General features: G+C 42.8%; 1 protein-coding gene across 10 annotated transcripts in view; it reads right to left on the reverse strand.

Moving 5' to 3' along the window:
- Nucleotides 1-6,217: 6,217 nt before the first annotated feature.
- The window catches only part of NRG1 (neuregulin 1), a 1,016,158-nt gene continuing 1,001,072 nt past the window's right edge, over nucleotides 6,218-21,303 (reverse strand). For 5 of the 10 annotated variants that reach the window (XM_060136219.1, XM_060136227.1, XM_060136222.1 and 2 more), the window contains 5 exons: nucleotides 15,041-15,143; nucleotides 13,162-13,288; nucleotides 10,645-10,775; nucleotides 9,631-9,837; nucleotides 6,218-6,887 (listed from right to left, as the gene is read on the reverse strand). In XM_060136219.1, coding sequence (XP_059992202.1) covers nucleotides 6,236-6,887; nucleotides 9,631-9,837; nucleotides 10,645-10,775; nucleotides 13,162-13,288; nucleotides 15,041-15,143 — 1,220 coding nt within the window. In that variant the 3' untranslated portion in view covers nucleotides 6,218-6,235. Of the gene's footprint in view, nucleotides 6,888-6,978; nucleotides 7,434-9,630; nucleotides 9,838-10,644; nucleotides 10,776-13,161; nucleotides 13,289-15,040; nucleotides 15,144-19,814; nucleotides 19,839-21,303 lie in introns of those variants that run through there. The other 5 variants (XM_060136229.1, XM_060136228.1, XM_060136223.1 and 2 more) reach the window with 3 other exon arrangements.

Genomic DNA, 21,303 nt, shown 5'->3' on the forward strand with positions numbered 1-21,303 from the left:
ATGTTTAGGGAAAGGGGCATAGAGTCACTCAGCCAAGCAGATTGGATTCCAGAGTAACTTTATGCCACACCCCAAGGGCTCCTATTCTTTCCAATAGAAACTTCGTTTTGCATGGAACTTGTACTGTCCATGTGGTCAAGAGCTGAAAATGAAAGAGTTGTTTGTGCTTGGCTCGGGGGGGAAGAGGAGGAATACAATCGGAAAACCTGGGTGCAAGTATCACCTCCGCAACTGACGGACACGTAGCTTTAGGAAAAATTCTTAGCCTTCCTGAGCCTAAGCTTTCTTCATGATTTAGCCTACCAACATCCCAACGTATTAAGAGAATTAAAAAGAAATACAGGATGTTTTAAGTCATAAAATTTTATAAAATGTTATTATATTTAATAGTTTATTTCTCTGAATATGAACAAACACATACATAAGCTATTAAAGATGTTTATGTCTACAAAGGTAATAATTCTCTAGCCTCTTTGGCATGTTGTGAGGTGGGAAGAAGTGTTGTTTCTTCCATCAAATTCCGTCCCTAAAAGTTCCTTTGAAGGGGGAGGGTTAGAGAAAGATCCCGGGTGGAACTATTACACTAGTCTCTGTTTCCTCTTTAGGAATTACTGGTCTCCCTCTCCTGTTTTCAAAAGGATTAGGTGGGTCATGATAGGTTTCCTTCAGGTAACAAATGCCTTTTCCTATCCCCCTGGTGGGTGATGTTTTGGAGCTCACTGAAGTTCAAAACCAAAGGCTCACTGGAGAGGTCTGACAAATGCCATCCCAGGAGTGCAGTAGGAGTACACGCAGGAGTGGGTTTGACTACTATGTACAACAGCCTTAAAGGTTAGGAATATTGCAGCTTCCTGTAGCAGCAGGATGGCTCTTTTGTAAACTTAAAGCATTTCTGTTTCCTGCCAAATTAGTCTTTTGGAGTAAGAGTTTCCATTGATTTATTTTACCCATCCATTGTAGAAACAGCAAGTCAGAGATAGAGTGCAAAGCGATGCTACATGAGATCATCAGAAATTTCCACTCATTCCAGCATCCCAAACCTCTCGATCTCAGAATTGCCTCACTTCACCCCAGATCTCTGGCCTGAAGCCCCTTTGTCATTTATCATAAGGACAGAAAGGCAAGAAATCTAATGATGGGGAAGACAATAGGTTGCAAAGACAGACTGTTTGCTAGTCTGCAGAGCCAGCCTGGGTTTGACATGCAGGAGTACGTGAGTGAAGTAAACAGAGGATTGGAATGATTATCCAGATATTGAACGTGGCTACGTGTGCGTCTTCGCTGCTCTCCACGCCACCCTCTACCCCACATGCTTCTACCTCCAATATCAGTATGTCTTACGGACTCGATTTTAACCGAAATTACTGAGACAGCTGCTTGTGGTTTTCAGTTCGGGGGATGGACAAAGCCTCAGCTGTAAGTTGAAGACACAGCGAAGTGTCTTCGTCTTTAATTTTTAAATATTCTGTGCACTCCTCGATGTGCTGAACGGCTGGCTGGGTGGATTGGACATGAGTGAACGTCATAACTTCAGGAGAGTGTGTGAAGAATTTGTATGTGTGTGTGTGTTTGTGTGTAAATCAACATTGCTACAAATCTGAGGACTCTGAATAGTTTTGGAAATTCGGTAACACAAACAGAAAAAACCGGCACGAAGTCCCCTCTTTGAACCTCCTAGACATCCAGACTGCTTCGGAAGTGACGCTAATGGATCTATCACTAGGTCATAGGAACTGCACCCAGATGTGGAGGTGGGAAGACTCGGGGTACCCTCAAACTCTGAAGGAAGCCGGTGGTCATCTCAAAGGATTGCTGACTTCGACTCCATACACTTCAGAAGTCCTGATTCTGTTTGGAGGAATGAGGAAGAGGCTTGAAATATACAAAAAGTACCACCCATGCAAGTATCTATTTGCTAAAATATGGCTTTTGTTTTGTTTAGACTAATTTCAAGAAGAAAAGGAATACCCTCATTTCTATGACTAAGTCTTAGAATGTGGGAAACTTCTCATGCATAGGCCCTTCCCTGAGCAGTAGGATGGACATTGAGTTTGCTTTACTGATGGAATGAGGAGGAAGGAACCCAATGAAGCCTTATTTTCTCTTAAAACTGTGAATTGATAAATCATGGACCTGATGGAGAAAATACGTTTACTAAAGCTCTAGGAGAGCTTAGCAGGGCCTGGTTCTGACTGGGTGCCTTTAGGCCATGGTGGCCACCAGACTCCCTGGACCATGGTAACAAGTTTCCCTTTCATGACTGAATGGGTCTCCACACTGACATTGCCATGAGTCTGAAGAAGTTACCTGCTGTCTGTACAGAGCATGGTAACAAGCGGGACCCCGTCGATCATGATAGCCTCTCTGATATGTTCTTGTGTGTAGGGGCCGGGGGAACTGGGGGAAAGAAAGTGTCATATTGCTTGGTTGTGACTCCTTCAACAAGGTACACAGTAGTAGGCAGACTCGACAGGCAGAAGATGATTCAAGAATTGGCAGGGGGGCAAAAGCAACGGACAGAAAAGATGATCATGGGATCCATCAAACACAGTCCTACATTAGCAAAACCGTCACAGTAAAAGGCAAGGTGCTGGTCCAACAGACTGGACAATTTGTCTGTCGACCCACACTCCCAGATCTCCACAGAGTAGCATTTTTATTGCAGTATTGTCTTCCATGGAAAATGAACAAAACTTTTTAAATAAATCACAATTGCTTATTGCTTTGTATGTTGGATAATAAATTCTTTAGTTTATCAGTACCTCACGGCCTTCAAATGTGCATTCTTCAAATAGTTTCAATTACATATACATTCTTTCTCCTGAACAATAAATTATTCTTTAAAAACAAAAAGAAAAAGGAAAAGATACATAATTTTAAAGCAAAGGAGAACCAAAAAACATATATTTTTGACATTTATCTTAAACTTATATGAAAACAACTCTATGTTAGGTGTTTGTTTAAATATAAATAATAAAGGACATTATGTTATTTACAATGTTACATAGTAAGTTGAGAGAGTAAAAAAAAAACTGACATGAACTCATAAAGACAGTAAATGATTTAGGGAAACATCCAAGTAATGTACAACGTGTATTTACAAAAGAATATATAATAGAACTTGTGATATGTGGCCGTTTCCTTTTGACTGCATCTCTCTGCAGTGTTTCATGGGTCTTTGTAGATAGAAATCTTTGTGGCTGGTGGGAAGCAGCCAGGACTAAAAGATAAAACTAGGTCTTCCTTATTTTCACCAATGTGAGCCATGCACCTTTCAACCCCGGGCCAAAAAAAAAGTTACTGAGCAAATGACCCTGGATAAACTCTAACCATATCAAGACAGTCACACTTAAATAAGGAAGATACGGCATGTTGCTCTTTGGGACACATTCATAAATACCCAGGCAGAGTGCCATTTTGCAGAAAGCACGAGACTGTCCAGGTACTCTCAAAAACAAAAGTCCTACCAGGCAAGGAGGGAGAGTAGGGTAGTAAAGGAATCTGGAGTGAGAAAAAGGAGTTTTTCATATACTATGCTCCACTCCACATTTCTCAGCGGGATATGATTTCAGACCCAGGAAACAAAGTCGCCGTCCAACTTCTGGGCAATTTCTGCTACCTGAAGACCCACAAAAGTTTCCCATATGCGGGTAACGTAGGTTCACACTCCTTTGGATTGCGACTGCACTCTTGAGTTTATAAACAGGGATGGTGGCATTTAAACATCCTGGAGATGCCTCTGGGAACCCAAATCCGGGGACCACAGCAGGCAGCCCCGAGGAGTCAGCTGACCTTTCCTATCAAGGGAACCTCTCATTCTATGGACAGAAAGCCTGTCCCAACAGATATGCCACCTCGGTGAGTGACCAGAACCAGTTGGAAAGAAAATTTCCTCTCAATTTTCATCTATTTTTGCAACCTGAAAATTTACAGTGATTTTTCATACTGAGGAAAATGTTGTTCATTGCTCGCAACAGAAGATTTTATTTATTCCTGAAATTCTCCAGAATGGGACTCCAAATGCCTGAAGAATTTGAAACAGAAATTTTAGAGTTTTAATTACAGTGGGACTTTTTTTTAATTGAAATAGACTAAGAATGAGTCAAGGTCTTCAAATGCAATATTAGAGTAATTTAGAGAATCTCTTCACTGCTTGACTGCTTTCTCTCCCCTGCCATGAGCTTAACTGATTCTACAGAATTGGGAAATCAGTGCAACCTGGAGAGTTGTCAGGGCCTCCTTAGGAGAGGTGAACAAGCACATGAAGATACCGCTGAGCGCAGAGAAAGTGGCATGGAACCATGAAGGATGCTTGGGATACCAAATACTAAGAGTAACTTCAAGGACCTGTAGACAGGTGTCTCTGTGGATTGTAGAAACACTTAGGAGCTTAATGACATGACTCATGCTCAGCCTGCATTTTTCTTCTAAAACCTCCTTGCATGTCACTTCTTTCCTTTAATTTTAACATAGAGATTTGGTGAAGAAATAGATTCAGTTCACCTGCAAACAAGAAGAGTCACTCTCCTTGACTTCATGTCTGGTATTTTGAACCCCCTGCTAACCTGTTCCCCGTTTTGTTCCATGGCTCCTAGGAGGCCACTTGGAACGTAAGTAAAGCTCCAGCCCAATCTGACAGAAAGGGGGCTGTGATTTTTTTTTTTTTAATTCTCTTATTTTCCTGGATTAGCAGTTATTTCAAATGTTTCTACCTACAGGCTTTCCTTGGATTGGCAATCCCAAGTGAACGTGCAAAGTATAGACCCATCTTAATCCTGTTTTTGTGACAGTAAAGCAAAAAAGTAAGAAAGGGGGAAAACGGGTGATACAGCTGTAAACAGAGAGGTTAGCACACAGGTGGGAGTCATTTCTGCAAGGAAAGGTGCAATCTTTCCAAGACTATTGCCATTTCCTGATGAATCATCACTCGTAGGAGGTTCTTACTAATCAGAAATCACATGCACACTGGCCATTCCTGACAAAAATGTTCATGCATAGCTATGGCTTAATCAAGGCAACATTGAAAAATGAGAGAAACATAATGAGGACAAAGGAATGGTCAAAAAAACTTAGAAATTACTAACCAAGTCACACAGCTGCTCTCCCCCGTGTCTTCCACGTATTCACTCCTCTAGACAGTCTGAGAAGAATTTCCCTACGATGACGTCACCAGCATGTATAGCAGGCACATGTCGCTCTAGAAGTACTTCAGACAAATTGCTGAGTGTGCTGTTGAAGCTGGGGTTTTTGTGCCATAATATGTCTGTCCTTGAGCCAAGAAGACACAACCGGTCCCTAGCTCCAAAATCAGTGAAAAAACACAAGTCAGGAACGATTGCACCTTTTCCAGCCGTGGTTTGCTCTTCAGCTAGATGAGCCGCTGTATCATTCCCCCAGAGAGAGAAGGTGAAACCGATCCTCGCCTTAGGGGCTGGATTTTACCCTGATCGGTAGCCAGAACCCATTTTCTCTGCTATCCCGAAAACTTGCTTTTTTTTTTGGCCGAGAAAAATAATCAATCAAAATAAAGTAAATGGTAGCTCCTTTTGTCAAGCAAGCTGTCTTCTGATGAATCATACAGTTTTTGAAAAAAAAAAAATCACAATATTACTTTCTTCCTAATATTTAACATGACTTAATGCAGTTTCCTGCTGTAATTGACAGTAGCATGCTGCTGGATCTACTATTATCTCAGAGCCCAGTGAAGCAGACCTTTGGCTGGCAGAGTCGTAGACACAACTCATTTCATATACTGAAAGCAAAAGAATATTTCACACAGAAGGGGAGTATTTGGATGGATGTGCCATTACAAGACGTACTGATCGAGAACTACTTGAAGCGGACAGAGGGACAGTTGCAAATCCTGTAAATCATACATCGAGTCAACGTCATAATGCAACGCACAAGAAGCCAGCAGAAACGGAATATGCGGGGTGGGAGAGGGTTTGCTGAAATACTGTGAAAAAGCAATCACGGGAACAGTACAAAACTTGCTCTCGACATAACATAACATAAAGGCACCATTGATATCTCTCTCGTTTGGAAATACTGTAAAAAGTTGCTACATATGGCACATAACACATTTGTACATACATATATTTAATTTATAAAAGATTTTTTTTCCTGTTTTCTATTTGCAGGACTGCTAAAATAAAATAAATTGTTTAATTTAAGGTGGAATACTTTATTATATAAAATAAAGTTTTACAGGTGAATCTATGGGTTTATTTCGGTTTTATACAGCAATAGGGTCTTGGTTAGCGATTACACCGGACAGCCTGGCCTGCAATTCTTCCTGCGGAGAGAAGCGGCCTGCTGGGTTAGTCCTGCTGTCAGCCAGGTGGAAGGCAGGGGCTGCCTCAACATTGGCTGCCAGGGGGTTCTGTATGCCCAGGAAAGGTGTATCTTCTCCTACTCTTTCATCCTCTGTTTCACTCTCTGAGTTACTGCTCTCAGCGCTTGTGTTGCTGTCCATTTCCAATCTGTGGGCAATATGACCATTGGGCTTGGTTCTTTTGGCCCGCCGGCTGTTGGTGAGTTTCTTAACCGACTCTTGAGTCAGTTCATACTCCTGGGTCGTTTCATACTCTTCATCCTCCACTATCCTCAAGGGGCTAGGGGGTGGGCTGTGGCTCTCGTGCGCGGGGTTGCAGTGGAAGGAGTTGAACTGCTGAACGTGCTGGACATCCCTCTCCCGCAGCCATGGCGGTGTCACAAGAAGCAGGGGTCTCTCTTCTTCCACGAAGGGACTGACTGCCATGGAGGGCATGGACACCGTCGTGCTGGACACGGGTGGAGACATTTCCGAAGGGGGCGATTTGGGGGAGCTTGGCGTGTGGAAATCTACAGGTGACATACGAGCCGGGGTGGTCATTGCTGATACATACCTGTGTGAGCAGAGAATACCCCGCATAAGTGTGGTGGAATGAGAGCCGTAGAGCAGGGGTGGGGGGTGGGGTGGGGTCAGGGGGCATCGTTCACAATATTATCATCAGATATCATCCTCAGAGAATTTCTATTCATCGTACACTTCTCGGTTTTTACACTAGGACATTCAGCACCCTTGGAATCTCAAATTAGGTAGCCAAGAGTCTCCTCACAGGAGTGCATGCAAAGATCAGCTAAATTGCCTAGCTCATCAAAGCGTTTGAGGTTTTCGGATCTCGTCATGAATTTTAATAAAAGCACGTGAGTTAAGACAAGAGGGCGCCGGGTCCTGGAAACCTCTCAGTTTATCAGGACCAAGGCTCAGGGATTTGGAAGGGAAAGAAGTATTACTTAAATACTATACCTTCCCAAAGGCCAAGGGGTCTTAGAGAATGAAGCCCAAATGGGGAATGGAAGAAGCTCTAAGATGAGTTTCGGAAAGCTGGATCTGCATGCATTTGGATCTGTGGGCCTTGTTTCTCCTTAGCTCAGCTATAAGGTTATGTCTTATGAAAAAAAAAGAGCATAGTAACTTAGATTTATTCCTGATAACAGTGTAACACATTTATGTGCTTTTTTAACTTTTCCATGAAATGTTACTTCTTAACATTCAATTTGCAACTCTCCATCCCAGTGACCATGACATTTCAAAGGTAACTTATTTTGGGCTTCATAGTTCCGTCCAATCTCTGGTCTACCTCTCTTCCAAAGCCCACCGCTGTATGCGTCTCTGGCTTATCTTCTGCGACTGCTCAAGACTGGGCTGTACCGTGTCGCCTTATGTCATGTTGCGTCTGATCATGCTCAGTGAATCTAGCTGTCAAGACGTTGAGTGCACTGTTTTTACCATATCGTGGTTTCTTCCCCCAGAACAAGAAGACCTGATGTGGCACTGAGAAAGACATGGCTTATTCAGAGTCACATTTCTCAGCTTGGATAAAAATGTCACCAATGCATAGCACTAAAGGACTCTCTTCTTCACACTGGCATTTGCAGAGTCTAATTTGACATGACCTGTGATGACACAGGACACCATCTTCTGAACTCTAGCTAACAGAAACAAGAAACTATTAACTCTTGTGCTTATCAGCCATGATTCTGAGTCATATGGAAGTGAGCTCTGGCTGTGTCTAAAATGGGAAGGTGTCTAGAGATGGAAATATTTGGGGATCAAGTCTCCAGACATTTTGTTTCGGGGATACTTAAATTAAGCGCTCTGAGAAATGCTAATTCAAATCCAATCAGCCCATAAAAGTGACTCGTCTTTTCTCTCCATGATGCCTAGGTTCAGGTATATCTTGCAGTCCTAGCTAATATCTGGGGTATGAAAGGAAGCAGGGAAGTGTCAAACTTTAAAGACAAATATCACATGTAGTGATGAAGACAGAATTTATCCCTAAACTCTTTTTCAGGTTTCTAAAAGGACTGAATTAGGACAGACTTCATACATAAAGATATCATTACATGAATTTAAGACTAATGTTTTAAACCAGTTTTGGACCATGTCTACTTTTTCATAGATGAGTTACAGAGCAACCACTAATTCTGTAAAACTCTGAAATACCATTTGGGGGTAAAGGCTTTTGAAAAAAAGTAATCAGCAGGTTCTATATGACCTGCAGCCTCCAAACCGGTCTCCTTTGGGGTAAGTACTTCCCAGTGCATGAGTGGAAGGGTGTATCAAAATTATCTCCACCCATGAAAACCAAGTAAGTATCGCTTCGGCATGATGTAAACCTTTTAGTAAGTGGTCAGAGATTAGACTGAGAAGACAGTAAAGTCAACAAACCAACAAACCAACAGACAGAAACCCCGCTGGATTTGAAAACAAATAAGTAACAGCTTACTGATGGGCTAGGAATGCTGGTTGGGTATAACTTTCTCCCCCAGTTTAGGTGAAAATGGATCCGGAGAATCTATGAATTCAGTATTCTTATTAAGCATCGCTTTCAGCTCACTTCGCTCTGATCTTTATTTTACCTTTGCTGTGACTGCCCCCCTGACCCAACCCTATAGCCCCAGAAGGAAGCCAACACACTCTGGAATAAGGGCCACCCCAAAGGCAATATCTGCCTTGCAAACCTCCCGCGAAGACCGCGAGGTGAAGCATACGAGACACTTATTGATTCATCCCTTGTTGGAATGCCATAAAGGGCTACTATCTGGAGGGATGCGAGCCGTCCCTACAGCCGTCAGCAATGACACAGCCCTTGATTTGACTTAAGTGAGGCTGGAAGGTAAGGAAGAGTTAATGCGTGCGACCGGGAGTCCAGCTCGACCAGAGTTTGGATAACTGGCCACTTAGAATTCTAGAAGGGTCCTGATCGATCACTGAGGCCAGCATTCTGCTCTCAAGGTACAGTTGAGGAAACGGAGACATCCCCCACCCCCCGCCGCCCCGAGGGTCTGAGCCTAAGGTCAGAGCTAGGAACTCCCAAGTTTGCTGCACCTTCCACATCGAATCATTCCAGCTCTTTAGAAGTCTGTTGCCTGTCAGCCACGGGGATGATGCGAGAAGCTCGCGAGCAGTGGGTTCAGTCAAACCCAAAGATGGCTTCGTCAACCAGAAGCACTCCTAGACCAGGCAGCTGCCGCCCCTTATTCTCATTAGAGTGGGTTCCTCAGGTGGGACCGCAGGTGCTCACGGGGATTCTCTTACTGGGGTGCTCTCTCCTCTGTAGTAGCTTTGCCCTTCGGTTTTACCTTTCACTATGAGGAGAATCTCGGTAGGAGTCAGGGGTTTCTCTGGCATGCCTGAGGAAGCTGTTACACTCGCGAGGGCCTCCCAAGCCATTAAGACGTCCTCTTGGGCCCCCAGTAGGGCTGCTGTGCCTACTGTTTTCTACAGATGACATCACGATGACAGAGTGGCTTTCTGAAATGATGCTTTCAGTGTGTCCGTTGCTCCAGCTACAGAGGAAATGTGAGAGGCAAAGAGAGAGAGATTTTTAATTATAGGCACACATGGAAATGAAAGGAAGTGATCTGACAAGTCTTGCGAATGACTGGTGCATCAGTAGTTCACTACGATAGTACTTGTCTCAGAATAGAGTTGTTTATAAAGTTGCTTGCTACCGACAGGATCTTGATTTAGACTGGCTTTGCAAGGATACACTTTATTCATGTGTTCACCCATTCAACACACATGTACCAAATGCCATTTCGTACTCAGTATTCTTAGAGTCTCTCTGTTCTTGAGTGTCTTAGATTAAGGAAACACCTGTCTCATGGGCTTCATTTGGAAGTGTAGTGCTACCCTTGGTAGCACGCATTCGGATATCACCAGAGCATTTGAGAATTTAGGGTTCAGCTCTTTAGCCAGTTCTCATGTGCATATCCCAGGGCAATCCAACCACTGGAAGAAGTCAACTTCTAAGTATTGTACGGCCTCTAAGACAAACTCTTCCCAGTGTAGTAACTCTGTGAATGGTCAGGCATGAGAAAAGACGATCTCTAAAATAAGGAACAACGATCCTATAAGGTAGGTGTCATTTCCCCTTACTCTGCTAACGGAAAAATTGAGGCTCAAATTCAAACAGCAGTTAAGCGGCAGAGCCAGTTTGATGTCCAAAGTCGGTTTCTGTCCCAAGCCATACACTCTACTTTACCTCACTGCCTCATAAGTACCTCCTGTCCCTTTTGTAGGCAGTGAGAGCAAAAGACAATGTGTAAAGATTAGTTCTTAGAGAAATGCCTTGCGATTTTTTATTCTCATACCTGTGACTGGGAGTCTGGGTGACAGTAGTGGAGTGATGAGCTGTCGAAGTGTAGTGACTGGTGGAAAAAGACGTCTCCGCCTCTCTCTCGACAATATGCTCGCTGGAGATGACATTTTTAGATACGTATTGCTGGATAAACAAAGAGACACAACTTGAAGATTTAGGGAAGTCAAAATGCTAACAATGTCACACGCACACACACAAAAATCTCTACTTCTAATACACATGCTTCGTAATAAATTCCAGTTTCCAGTGGCCAGATGACAAAACCTATCCCAGCTACTGTGGTCTTTAAATTAGGTAAATGGAGTTGAGGGATTGCTCTTCGGATACGCGTGCAGTGTAGGTCCTACAGTCACAACTACGTTTTATCAGAAACAGACCTATTCTCTTTCGTTTCCAACTGATAACATGACTAGAATTCAATACAAAAGTCTGCCCAATACTTATTTCTGTAATAGTTGTTGCAAATCAAAAACGACGAACAGATATTTGAGTGCAACAAAAGAACAGAGATGGTTTGTCTTGTTTCAAATTTCAAGTCACTAGAAGAATGAAAAAAAACTCTGTTTTGAATCTATCTTTCTCTTTTAATTTCTCAGTGCCCGTGGTGCCCTAATGATATCGTTGAAATTTTTAACTTGTCAGTGGTAAGACTAACAGGGCTACTGAGAGATTTGAAAGACTTTAACAACAGTTGTCAAGGTTACACATCTTGACAAACCATATAATAGAGGGCCTTACATTTAGTGCAAGTAGATTCTACTTTATTTTCACCACCAAATCACAGTAGCTGTCACCGCCTTTTATTAGTGAGAGAGGGACATCTTTAAATTGTCTTTTAAACACTGTTAGTATTTACACCAAATTGAGTTAAATAACGGGTAAAGACACGGATAGGAATAGTCTTAGATGAAATAGGGCAGTTTATAATCTGATGGGTTATGGGCTCTAAAAGAACCTGATATATTCATGGAAACCAAAAAAAAAACAAAACTGCAACTTGAATTATGCTTGAAATTATGGCTGGTTCTCTTAACCATGGAAAGGTTATTCCATGTGGATCTTTGCTTTAAGGAAAAGAAAGATGGCACTGTCATATGTAACGACCTATTTTTAGTCTGCGTACCAAATGACTCTTGCGCCTTGGAAGGCAATGTAAGCTCAGTGAATCTAAGGAAAATCATGTTTAAAAATGATACAACATTCACTAGATGCCACTGGGCTAAGTGTTTTATACGGATTATCTTTTTAATGCTCGCAAGAACTTTTTGAAGTAGGTATTATTTTTATGATGAAGAAACAGGGTTTAGAAAAGTCAAAGCTCACAGTAACATAGCTTGAGCCATAATTGGAATCCAGGCAGTCATTCTGCCTCCTATGTATTATATAAAGTGACAGATTATAGGTGTGTCAGTAGTGAATGAATTTAGCAACTGTGCAGAACATTCCAATGAACATACTGGTAGGGGGAGGAAAGCAGCCAATATGTTAATTTATCAGCACCTAACAGTCTCCTGTAGGTCTTTCCTACAAGACTTGCTGGTGGTTGAACCTCCAGCAACCCTGAACTTGGGTCTCTGATATATTTGCTCCACACAAAACCCATCTTTGACTATAGGATAGAAAATGGTACTGCAATATAATCTTCCAGCTTTGCCTATAAAAAGCCAGACATCAGAGGGGAATGGAGAAAACAGGAAGAATGATGGCGGAGTAGGAAGGTAGAACTCCAGAAGCCAGGAGAGCTGAGTCCAGCTCTGCCCTGGCCCTTATCTGTAAAAAAAAAAAAAAAAAGCTATGTAAAGACCCTCAGAATCTAATATTTGATGACTTCATTATATTTAAAAGCTGAATGCTCCATAAATTTAAAAAATAGATCTTCGAATGATGAAGGATGTATTTCCTCTGGACGGTTTGGCATCATGTAGAAAGAGTTGGAAAGTATTAAATTCTTCTAGTTTGGCTACTGAGAAGCAAGGTTGGTAATGGCCTTGACCTTTTCATGCCCTAATGTCTCCCTTTGTTAATCAGAATCAGTAAATCATCAGGCACCGGACAAATGAGTCTAATAAAAAAATAAATGACTCTAGAGCCTTTAGTTCAGTTATCAGGGCTAATCAGTTACAGACTGAAGCAGCCTTCATTTCCAAAGTATAAAAAAAAAAATAAAACATTTCCTTCTGATTCTTGTATCATGAATTTTATTATTTTTCTTTCTTTTTTTTTTTTTTCTGTTCTTTCTTCTGGTTACGGTTTCCCTACAGAACAAACCCAACATGATTATTCCGATCCCTTAATGAACACTTTATAAGAGGAAACGTGCTTGTTTTACAGTCACCAAATCCACTTAAAAAAATGTTCCCGTTATTTTCTCTTGGCGAAACCTTGGATTCCTGGAAGCCCTGGTGATTAATGGCAGCAGCTAAGAGCCTAAGAGCTTTAGAAAATAAACTTCAAGGTGCCTGAACAGAGGAGAGATGCTGAGCTTTTCCACTGGCCAGAGTCAACATACATTCACCAGCTGCACGTTCTCGGGGGGTGGATTGGGGTGATGGGGCCCGTTGGCTATGTTCACCATGTTGTTTCGTTCAGAGCGAAGACTCTGCCGAAGCCGGTCGTGAAGCTTTTTCCGTTGCTTCCTGGATAGGAAAAAAGGAGCGTTTATTTTTTCTATTATTTACATTTTTCAGTACAGTCAATTCTTTCTTCTATCAACACACAACTCAAGGCAGTGGCTTGGGAGGGAGGGCGGAGGAGGGAGGCAGTGCCACTTCCTCTCAGGAGGGGAATCATCTATGCTTAGCAAGTAGATTTAAGAAGCTGCATGGGATTCTTACAGAAATTGAACTGGACTGCTGAGAGATAAAGACAAAAAAAGAAGACAAGTCAAGTTGAGAGGTGGCTAATACCCCAACTTTCCTAATCAATCCATCTTTGCCTAAGTCTTAGGGATGGTCATTTGTCTTAGGTAACAAGTCATGCTATGCAACTGACAAGGTTGATTTCATTTATAGTTTTGCCGGTCTGTGTGTCTTTCAAGAAAACGCAGTTAGTGTTGAATCTGTGCATCACACAGCGTGTGTATGTATAGAACTGTACGTGGGTGAAGATACGTACTTATTTTGCCGGTAGATTTTGGCACAATTGTAATATGATCCTACTCTATTACCACTTTTCTCTGTAACTAGGGAGTGAATATTCACGTATTCAGATTGAATATAAGACGACTCCTAAGGGGGATTCGGTGAGGGCTTGTTTATCTCTATCGCTTGCTCAGTTCTGGCAACACACTGAATCCTGGGACATTAAGAAAATGCCATCCATGCCCTTACTTTTATACCATAAGAGCATATTGTCTTTGTTCCTCAACTTGGATCGTAATATTAGTCCCATGACTAGTTTTGGCTCAAGATTTTGTATGATGAAGTGACAAAATAAAACAAAACTGTTAATAACATTTTTTCAGCCTTGAAGCAGGAGTTCTACGTATGAGAGAAAAATGAAAAGAATTCATGTCAAACGGTAATTGTATTTGTTAACATGAACCCAGCTTAAAGGACCAACAAGGCAAACACAAATCTGTTTTCATGTTTCTCTTTTATTCTTTCAAAGCGAGTTTTGCTTAATTCTCCTCTTGTGAGATTCCTTTTGTACATCTCTCACTTTGGGAGCATTGGAACCGGTCACCTAATTAGATGGAACTGAAAATTCATCACGATCATATTTTTTAAAAACCCCTGCATTTCAAACAGCACCAAATGCTCCCTTTATCCGCTAAGTCTGAGTACAGTTGGACGTGTCCTCAGCAGTGAGATGACACGCTCCTCCCCCACAGACACCTGCGTGTGTCCCTGTACAACCCTGTCCCTCCCACCCTTTCTTCGGTCGTGGGACTGCGGTCAATTATCAGAAGTCTTCTGAACACTTTCACACAAATAGGCAAAGCTTTCTAATGTACGTGATTAGGAAAGGTCCTCAAAATGGATTACTCAGGAGGAAAAAAATAAGGAGCAAGTCCCTCTGTGGCGCCCACCCCCTTTTCTCAAGACTAGGCAGTGGAGCTTGCCGGCCAGGCTGTCTGTGCGCTAAGGGGAGGGGGTGAGGAGAGCGTTTACTTGGTTTTGCAGTAGGCTAAGGAGAGGGGGTGAGGAGGGCGTTTACTTGGTTTTGCAGTAGGCTAAGGAGAGGGGGTGAGGAGGGCGTTTACTTGGTTTTGCAGTAGGCTAAGGAGAGGGGGTGAGGAGGGCGTTTACTTGGTTTTGCAGTAGGCTAAGGAGAGGGGGTGAGGAGGGCGTTTACTTGGTTTTGCAGTAGGCTAAGGAGAGGGGGTGAGGAGGGCGTTTACTTGGTTTTGCAGTAGGCTAAGGAGAGGGGGTGAGGAGGGCGTTTACTTGGTTTTGCAGTAGGCCACCACACACATGATGCCAACCACAAGCAGCGCGATGCAGATGCCGGTGATGGTGAGCACCCTCTTCTGGTAGAGCTCCTCCGCTTCTGGAAAGGGACGAGAGCAGACGTCAGCAAGCGTCCCTGACCCTCGCCGGGACTTACAGCTGAACAGTTGGCATGCTGTATTGTCCATGTTCACAAGAAACACACACGGGACACTTCATTCCTCTTGCAGACGTACTTAAGGTGCAGCATACTCTGCACTACAGTTTGAGCATAAAGTGGCAAAGCCCGTTGGGGGCCATTTATAATTTAAAAACTGATACTATTCAGTCACTTTAACGATAAGTTATAGATATATGTGTACTAAACTGGTACACCATAAACATTAATTATAAAATAATGATTTGGTTAAAACTGTCGATTTTATTTTTTTTAAAATCTCTTGCAAAGACAACAGGAATCAACACCAGTAAAAGGAGCCGGCATTGGCGCCGCTGGGACCCTCTGTCTCCTTCTTTCCTTCTTCCCATCCTCCCAGCCCCCGCCCCTCCCTCACCCTGAGCCTCTTTGGATTTCCCAGCTATTTCCCATTCCTGTGGTCTTTACAAAGAGCCACTTCTAACTTAAAAAAAGAAAGAGAAAATCAAAGACATTTGCAAACATGAGCTTGACTTGTAGTTAGCAACAAAACTGATGCAGGATCCCTATGACTTAACAGTAGAATGCAAACGTAAGCACCATGACAGGGAGTAGAGCAGGGCACTGTATCAGAGAAACCCCATACGATGGGTGGGATCGTCCCGTCCTGGGCCATGATGAAGATTTGTCCTTTGAGGAACAATTATTATTACTTCACCAGTTGTACTTAGAGACCTAGTTTATGGCACTACAAAACCACTGGCACAGAATGATACATGATTTGAAATAGATTGTACTCTCCTGCATTGACCAACTTGGCCAATTAGCTAATGTCGGTTGCACTAAGGAGATGGGATGCTTAGAACTTCCAGGTGAAGGTACTGCTGTACCCCCCAATGCAACCAGTTTCTGCTTCATGGAAGGCTTTCTATTTGCCAGTTGGGTTTTGTGGGGCTAACTTGCTTAGACTATGGTAGGTCAGGTTCTTAACAATATTGGCTGATTTAATGGTGAACCTGATCCTCTTAGGAGCTAAGCTTCCAACCAGTCCAATCACACGTATTATTGGGAGAGATTCACGCGTTCAATGAGAAAGAGAACTCGACTGATGCATAATAAGCGGGGTGAGCTGTATTTGCTCTTCTGATTAACAAGCTGGTCAAGAACTGGGGAATATTTTACCGATGAAGGTCTCTTATCTGGACATCAACATGGGGCCTTATGGAACATTTTCAGTTTACATTCTCTGTCTCAGCAACCACACTTTTTTTCTCTGCTGAGAGAGGGCAAGTCGCTGGAAGTCTTCTTGAAATGAAAAAGTGCAATGTAATTTCTGTGATACAGTAGACTTTATCATTAAACAAAACATTTCCTACAAGCCAAGCCCATGGTAATCAAATTCCAGTTAACAGGTCAGGAACATTGTCAAATCAAATTAATAAGAGCACTGATTATTATTAACAGGAGGAAGAGAAAGAAGTAAGAGACCAGAATGCTGCAGAGATTATACAAAAACAAACCAAAAGTGTTGGAAGTGGAAAAGAAACAAACGGACAGGACAGACGGGCTGACAGAATGACGGAGAGAGGGAGGAAGCCAGGTAGGAGGGAAAACAAGGTTAAGAAGTGAAGGAGCAATCTGAAGTCCCTGGCACAGCATGCCTGGTACTAAGGGAGGAAAAATAAATACATAAAAGAAAACCAGAGGGAGGAAGTGCTGGGGTGGGAGGAAAGGTGGATGCAGATTTGGAAGGGTTATCCCATACAGCATAACTCCTAACCTAGACTGGCGGTCACGGGGAAGCCACAATTAGAAAGCAAAGCAGCTGGTGCAGCTGGTGCATTGCGGGGCGACAACGGACCAGGAGACATAGAGCGGTGTCACGTAGTTTTGTGCCGCAAAAGTCAAATGAGGACGTGGCACGTGGATGCTTGTATGTTAATTGCGAGTGTCTGCTGCCTCCTACCTCCCCTCCCACATAGACACAGGACAGGGAATTCAATTTCATAAGGTGTTAATCTGTGAGCTGATGCCCCTGGGGCCTCCGCCTGGACCGGGCACCCGGATCAGTTTTCAGCACTAAGTCTAAGCAGCAAAGGCATCGCCCCACTGGTCCTTCTCCAGGGATGCAGGACACGGAGCAGGGATCCTTTGGTTGTGATGAACTGGTTACAAACCAGAAGTGTGAAAGTGTCATTGCCTAGAAAATGAAGACCCTACTATACCTCTTTCGCTTACTCTATTGTTTTCTTCTTTCCAAATGGCAAGCACTTGGCAGCATTGCCATCTTCCCATTCTATCTTTAGAGAAACCTGGGAAATTGCTTCTGCACACTGCAAAAAGAGGACCTAGCCAAGGGCCATAGGGGGAAAGGCATCGTGCCTCTCACGGCCTCTTTGGCAAGTTTTTTGGTGGTGGTTAATTATAAAATAGACTAATTTGGGTTTGTGAACAAATCGTATATGATGACTTGCCCATTCTTCCTAGGTTATGTCAGAAGACACAGTTTTTCCAGGAAAATCAATCATGGAAATAGAAAGGCAGCCCAGTAAAGGCCAAAGGGCAAAAGAAAAGTGCTAAACGAGCTAATTAAAACCAAGGCCCCTAGAACACAGATGTGGATCAGGGTTCTGTATTCACATCAGCATGTTTGCGTTAAATGTTTTTCATCTAAGTTTCTGATTTTCCAGTGGTTTACTAGATCAGGTGACCCTCACAAAATAAATGTGTTCAAAGAGAAATACCTGATGAACAATAATATAAACAATGAGTTTTTTAAAAAACCCTCCCCCCCCCCTTATTTTTTTCCTAGTGTGACGGGGTCAATAGGACAAGAACAGATTAGAGGCAGCGTTGAAAAAAAGAATCCATCAGGCTCGTTGGCGGATCTGCCTTATTAATGAGTTGCAACACTTCTGAGACCTTATGGTTTGGCTGGATGCATCGAATGAACCAGATCAAGCATGTTTTTCAGACTGATCTGGCTAGGCCAAGAGACAGAAGCCTTGGCTGTCTCAATTTTAATTGACCTTTAAAGTCGGATTTTCCTTAAGGATGGAATGTTCTGGCTGGCTGGGGACTTTGGAACCTCTGGAAGGTTTGCCCTTAAGAGGTCAAACCTTAAGCTTACCAAGGTAACCCCTGGTGTGGGTACCACATCAGTGTGCCTTTACTAACCCTTCAGATCTTACTGAGGGAGGTTATACATCTGAAATATCCATCACCCTACTTCATTGTTTGGGAAGAGAAATATTAAATTTAATAATTATACCCTAAAGTGATAAAGCAGGAAAGATGCTGTTAGGGAGAAGAGGGGAGGTGATGGTGGTATTTTTTTCTTCCTTTCAGGTAAGGCCAATAAGTCTATTTCGAAGTGGGATAATTTTTATCCCAAGGAAAGTAACCTGAATAGATAACTCCCCTCGTGTAGACCACCTGCCCCCTGCGGGATGTTGGTGGGACCTCTTGTGTTCCTTACTCTTGGGTGACGTTCTCTGATGTGCAAAGGACCACTCACATGAATGTGGGGCTATTCCCATCAAATGAATAGTTTTCTCTTGGAATATTTTTGGGGGCAATGAGCAATTAATTGAGTTTCTACCCCTGGAATGGATAGAGCTTGTAACAACCTGATTTTCCACAAATTATGGGAAGTACATTAGGTGTAGACTGTGATGTTATCATTGAAATGTAAGCAACAGCTATAAGATGCTCTCACCGCATGATGTCACTGACACCAGCTGGTTGGGGACCAGATATTCCTGTAATCAGGACATGGCTTTATTGACCAACGGTCACATTCCTGGGGGCCTGCACTGTGGAGCCTCTGGAAGAATAGAATGGCTTCCCCTTCCTCCCAAGACTGGCCTTTTCTCCAACTCTTTAGGGTGAAGGCTTTCCAAAGAAGTCTGCCCCCAGTTCACATGCTCATAGGAGATATTTTACATTTGCAGTGTGAAAATGTCTATTTGATTACTTGTTGGGATATAGTGACTCAAGTTTAATTCTGTTAGTACTAGAATTTCCAACTAAAATAGCACAAGGCTATTTCATTCTGTTTTCTGTTCATGACATAATGAAATCGACTGGAGCAGTGCTTGAGTATCTCCAGAAAACCAGAGTAATCCAAGTCTATGCATATAATATGTTGCAGATTAAGATGTTACTATATTAATAGATGATTTTTACATTGTATGTCAAGCTCCCATCAGCCTAAAACGTGGAGCGTTCTTACGCTGATGTATGTAAAGCTTCTTCTGTTCTCAGGCTTCTGGTTTGGTTCTTCCTACAGCCTTATAAACCACTCCAACGTACCCCAGCTCGGAAATAACAGCATGGCCAGATCAACAAGTGGGTCAGAGAACATGGGATATATGTGAATTTGCAGCAGGTAAGGTGATTTTAAACTCTAAGTGAAAACTGGGAATCTAAAAGCTGGTGCACTCAGTACCATGTTGGTAAACTAACCATAGATTGAAGGCAAAGAAATCACTGTTATAGCTGTATGATCCCTTCTAAAGAGAAAGGAAATTAGTTAGGAACTGAAAGGGAAGAATAGACAGGGGGAAAAAAAAAGGGTTTCAGCTCATAGGCTCTAAATTCTGCAGGCTAAAAGGAATGATGATTGGTCCATACCCATAAATTCAATCCCAAGATGCTCTGCCAATGCAGAAAGTTGACAAAAAAAAAAGAAAGAAAGGGAAAAAGTTTCAGAAAAGAGCAATACACTGCACTCCAAAACACATTACACACGACTATTATGGCTCTGTGCGTGCACATTGAACAGACAAACGGCGGATGGTTAAGGAAGCAGTGCTCAGGTACGCCCCCATGAGTCCACAGAGGGAACTTCTCTTTTAAGAGGTGCGCAAATACCAGCACACTGTGTCTTTATTAACCCTTAAAAGACCTTACTGAGGGAGAAGTTGTACGGCTGAACTCTTCTCTATGCTATTTCATTATTTGGGAATAGAATACTGTATTTATCATCAGAGACAGCATTTGGCATTATTTCATTCTTCTCTTTTCAAAAGGCAGACTTGAAGTTCCAGGGAGGTGAAATTGTTTTGCCCAAAGACACACAGTGGCAGAGCTAGGAGGTGAAGCCAAGTAATTTGGTTGGAAAATTTCATCACAATGGATTTATATAGCTATGCTCTAATATTTCTTGTTGCTTTAGTTATTTTTTTAAAACTATTTCCTTTTCTCCAAACCTTCTACTCTCTCCACCACTTACATGACAAGGAGCAAACATTTCTGCTCAAAAAGCCAGACGGGGCACTGGGGCACTGGAGCCTGCTTCCAGTTTTCCATATAATTCCTGTGTGGCATAGGACAGCTCTGAATGCCTCACTTTTTCAATTGGTTGAAAAAAGAGGCGGGGGGAGGATGCAATTCCTGGGTTCTTTAGTTAAATTTAATTTACTACTTCTTCAAATCACGAAGAGCCAATTAGATGATCACTTCCCAGTGCTTAGCTCCGATGCCCAGATGACAGCTGAAGGGCACAGGCACCCAGGGAAGCTGCAGGGCTGCCCAGGGAAAGTGACTCAAAGTTGTGTGCTCACAGCCCACAGTCCTGGCAGACCTGACTGACGAGGGACCGGGATTGCAGGACCAGCAGAACCTGCACAGGCTCAAGTGACGAAATGGGGCCGAAAAACCAAAACAAACAAACAAACAGAAAAAACCAAAAACCTCTGGAAAGGACCCATTCCATTCTTGAAACAAAAAGTTGTTAACCAAATTTCATCATGTGCGGCCCTTCAGGATTTCCTTATTTGTGCGTGGGTGGTGGAGAGGCAGGTGGGAAGGAGGGGCAGGATAAAAACAGAGGGGTTCTGTGGTCTATCTTTCTTCCCTTGGTCACTGATTAGAGATGTACCAGGACAGTCCCCCAAATATGACAAGGCATCTGTTAAGTTTGAAAACATGTGGTAGAGGGGTATTTCTCTTACAGAAGCATCAGTTTGGACGTGAACAAAGCCCCTCATATAGAGAAGGGAAAGGAGGAGGTTAAGTATGTTTGGAGTCATCCTCGTTTCAGGTCCTTTCTCTGCCATTTACCTGTTCAGTGACTTTGGACAAGTTAATTTCTTGTTGACAAAATGCTTATGATATTGAT

The sequence above is a fragment of the Lagenorhynchus albirostris genome, chromosome 21, assembly GCF_949774975.1.
Source record: "Lagenorhynchus albirostris chromosome 21, mLagAlb1.1, whole genome shotgun sequence".
Lineage (NCBI taxonomy): Eukaryota > Metazoa > Chordata > Mammalia > Artiodactyla > Delphinidae > Lagenorhynchus > Lagenorhynchus albirostris.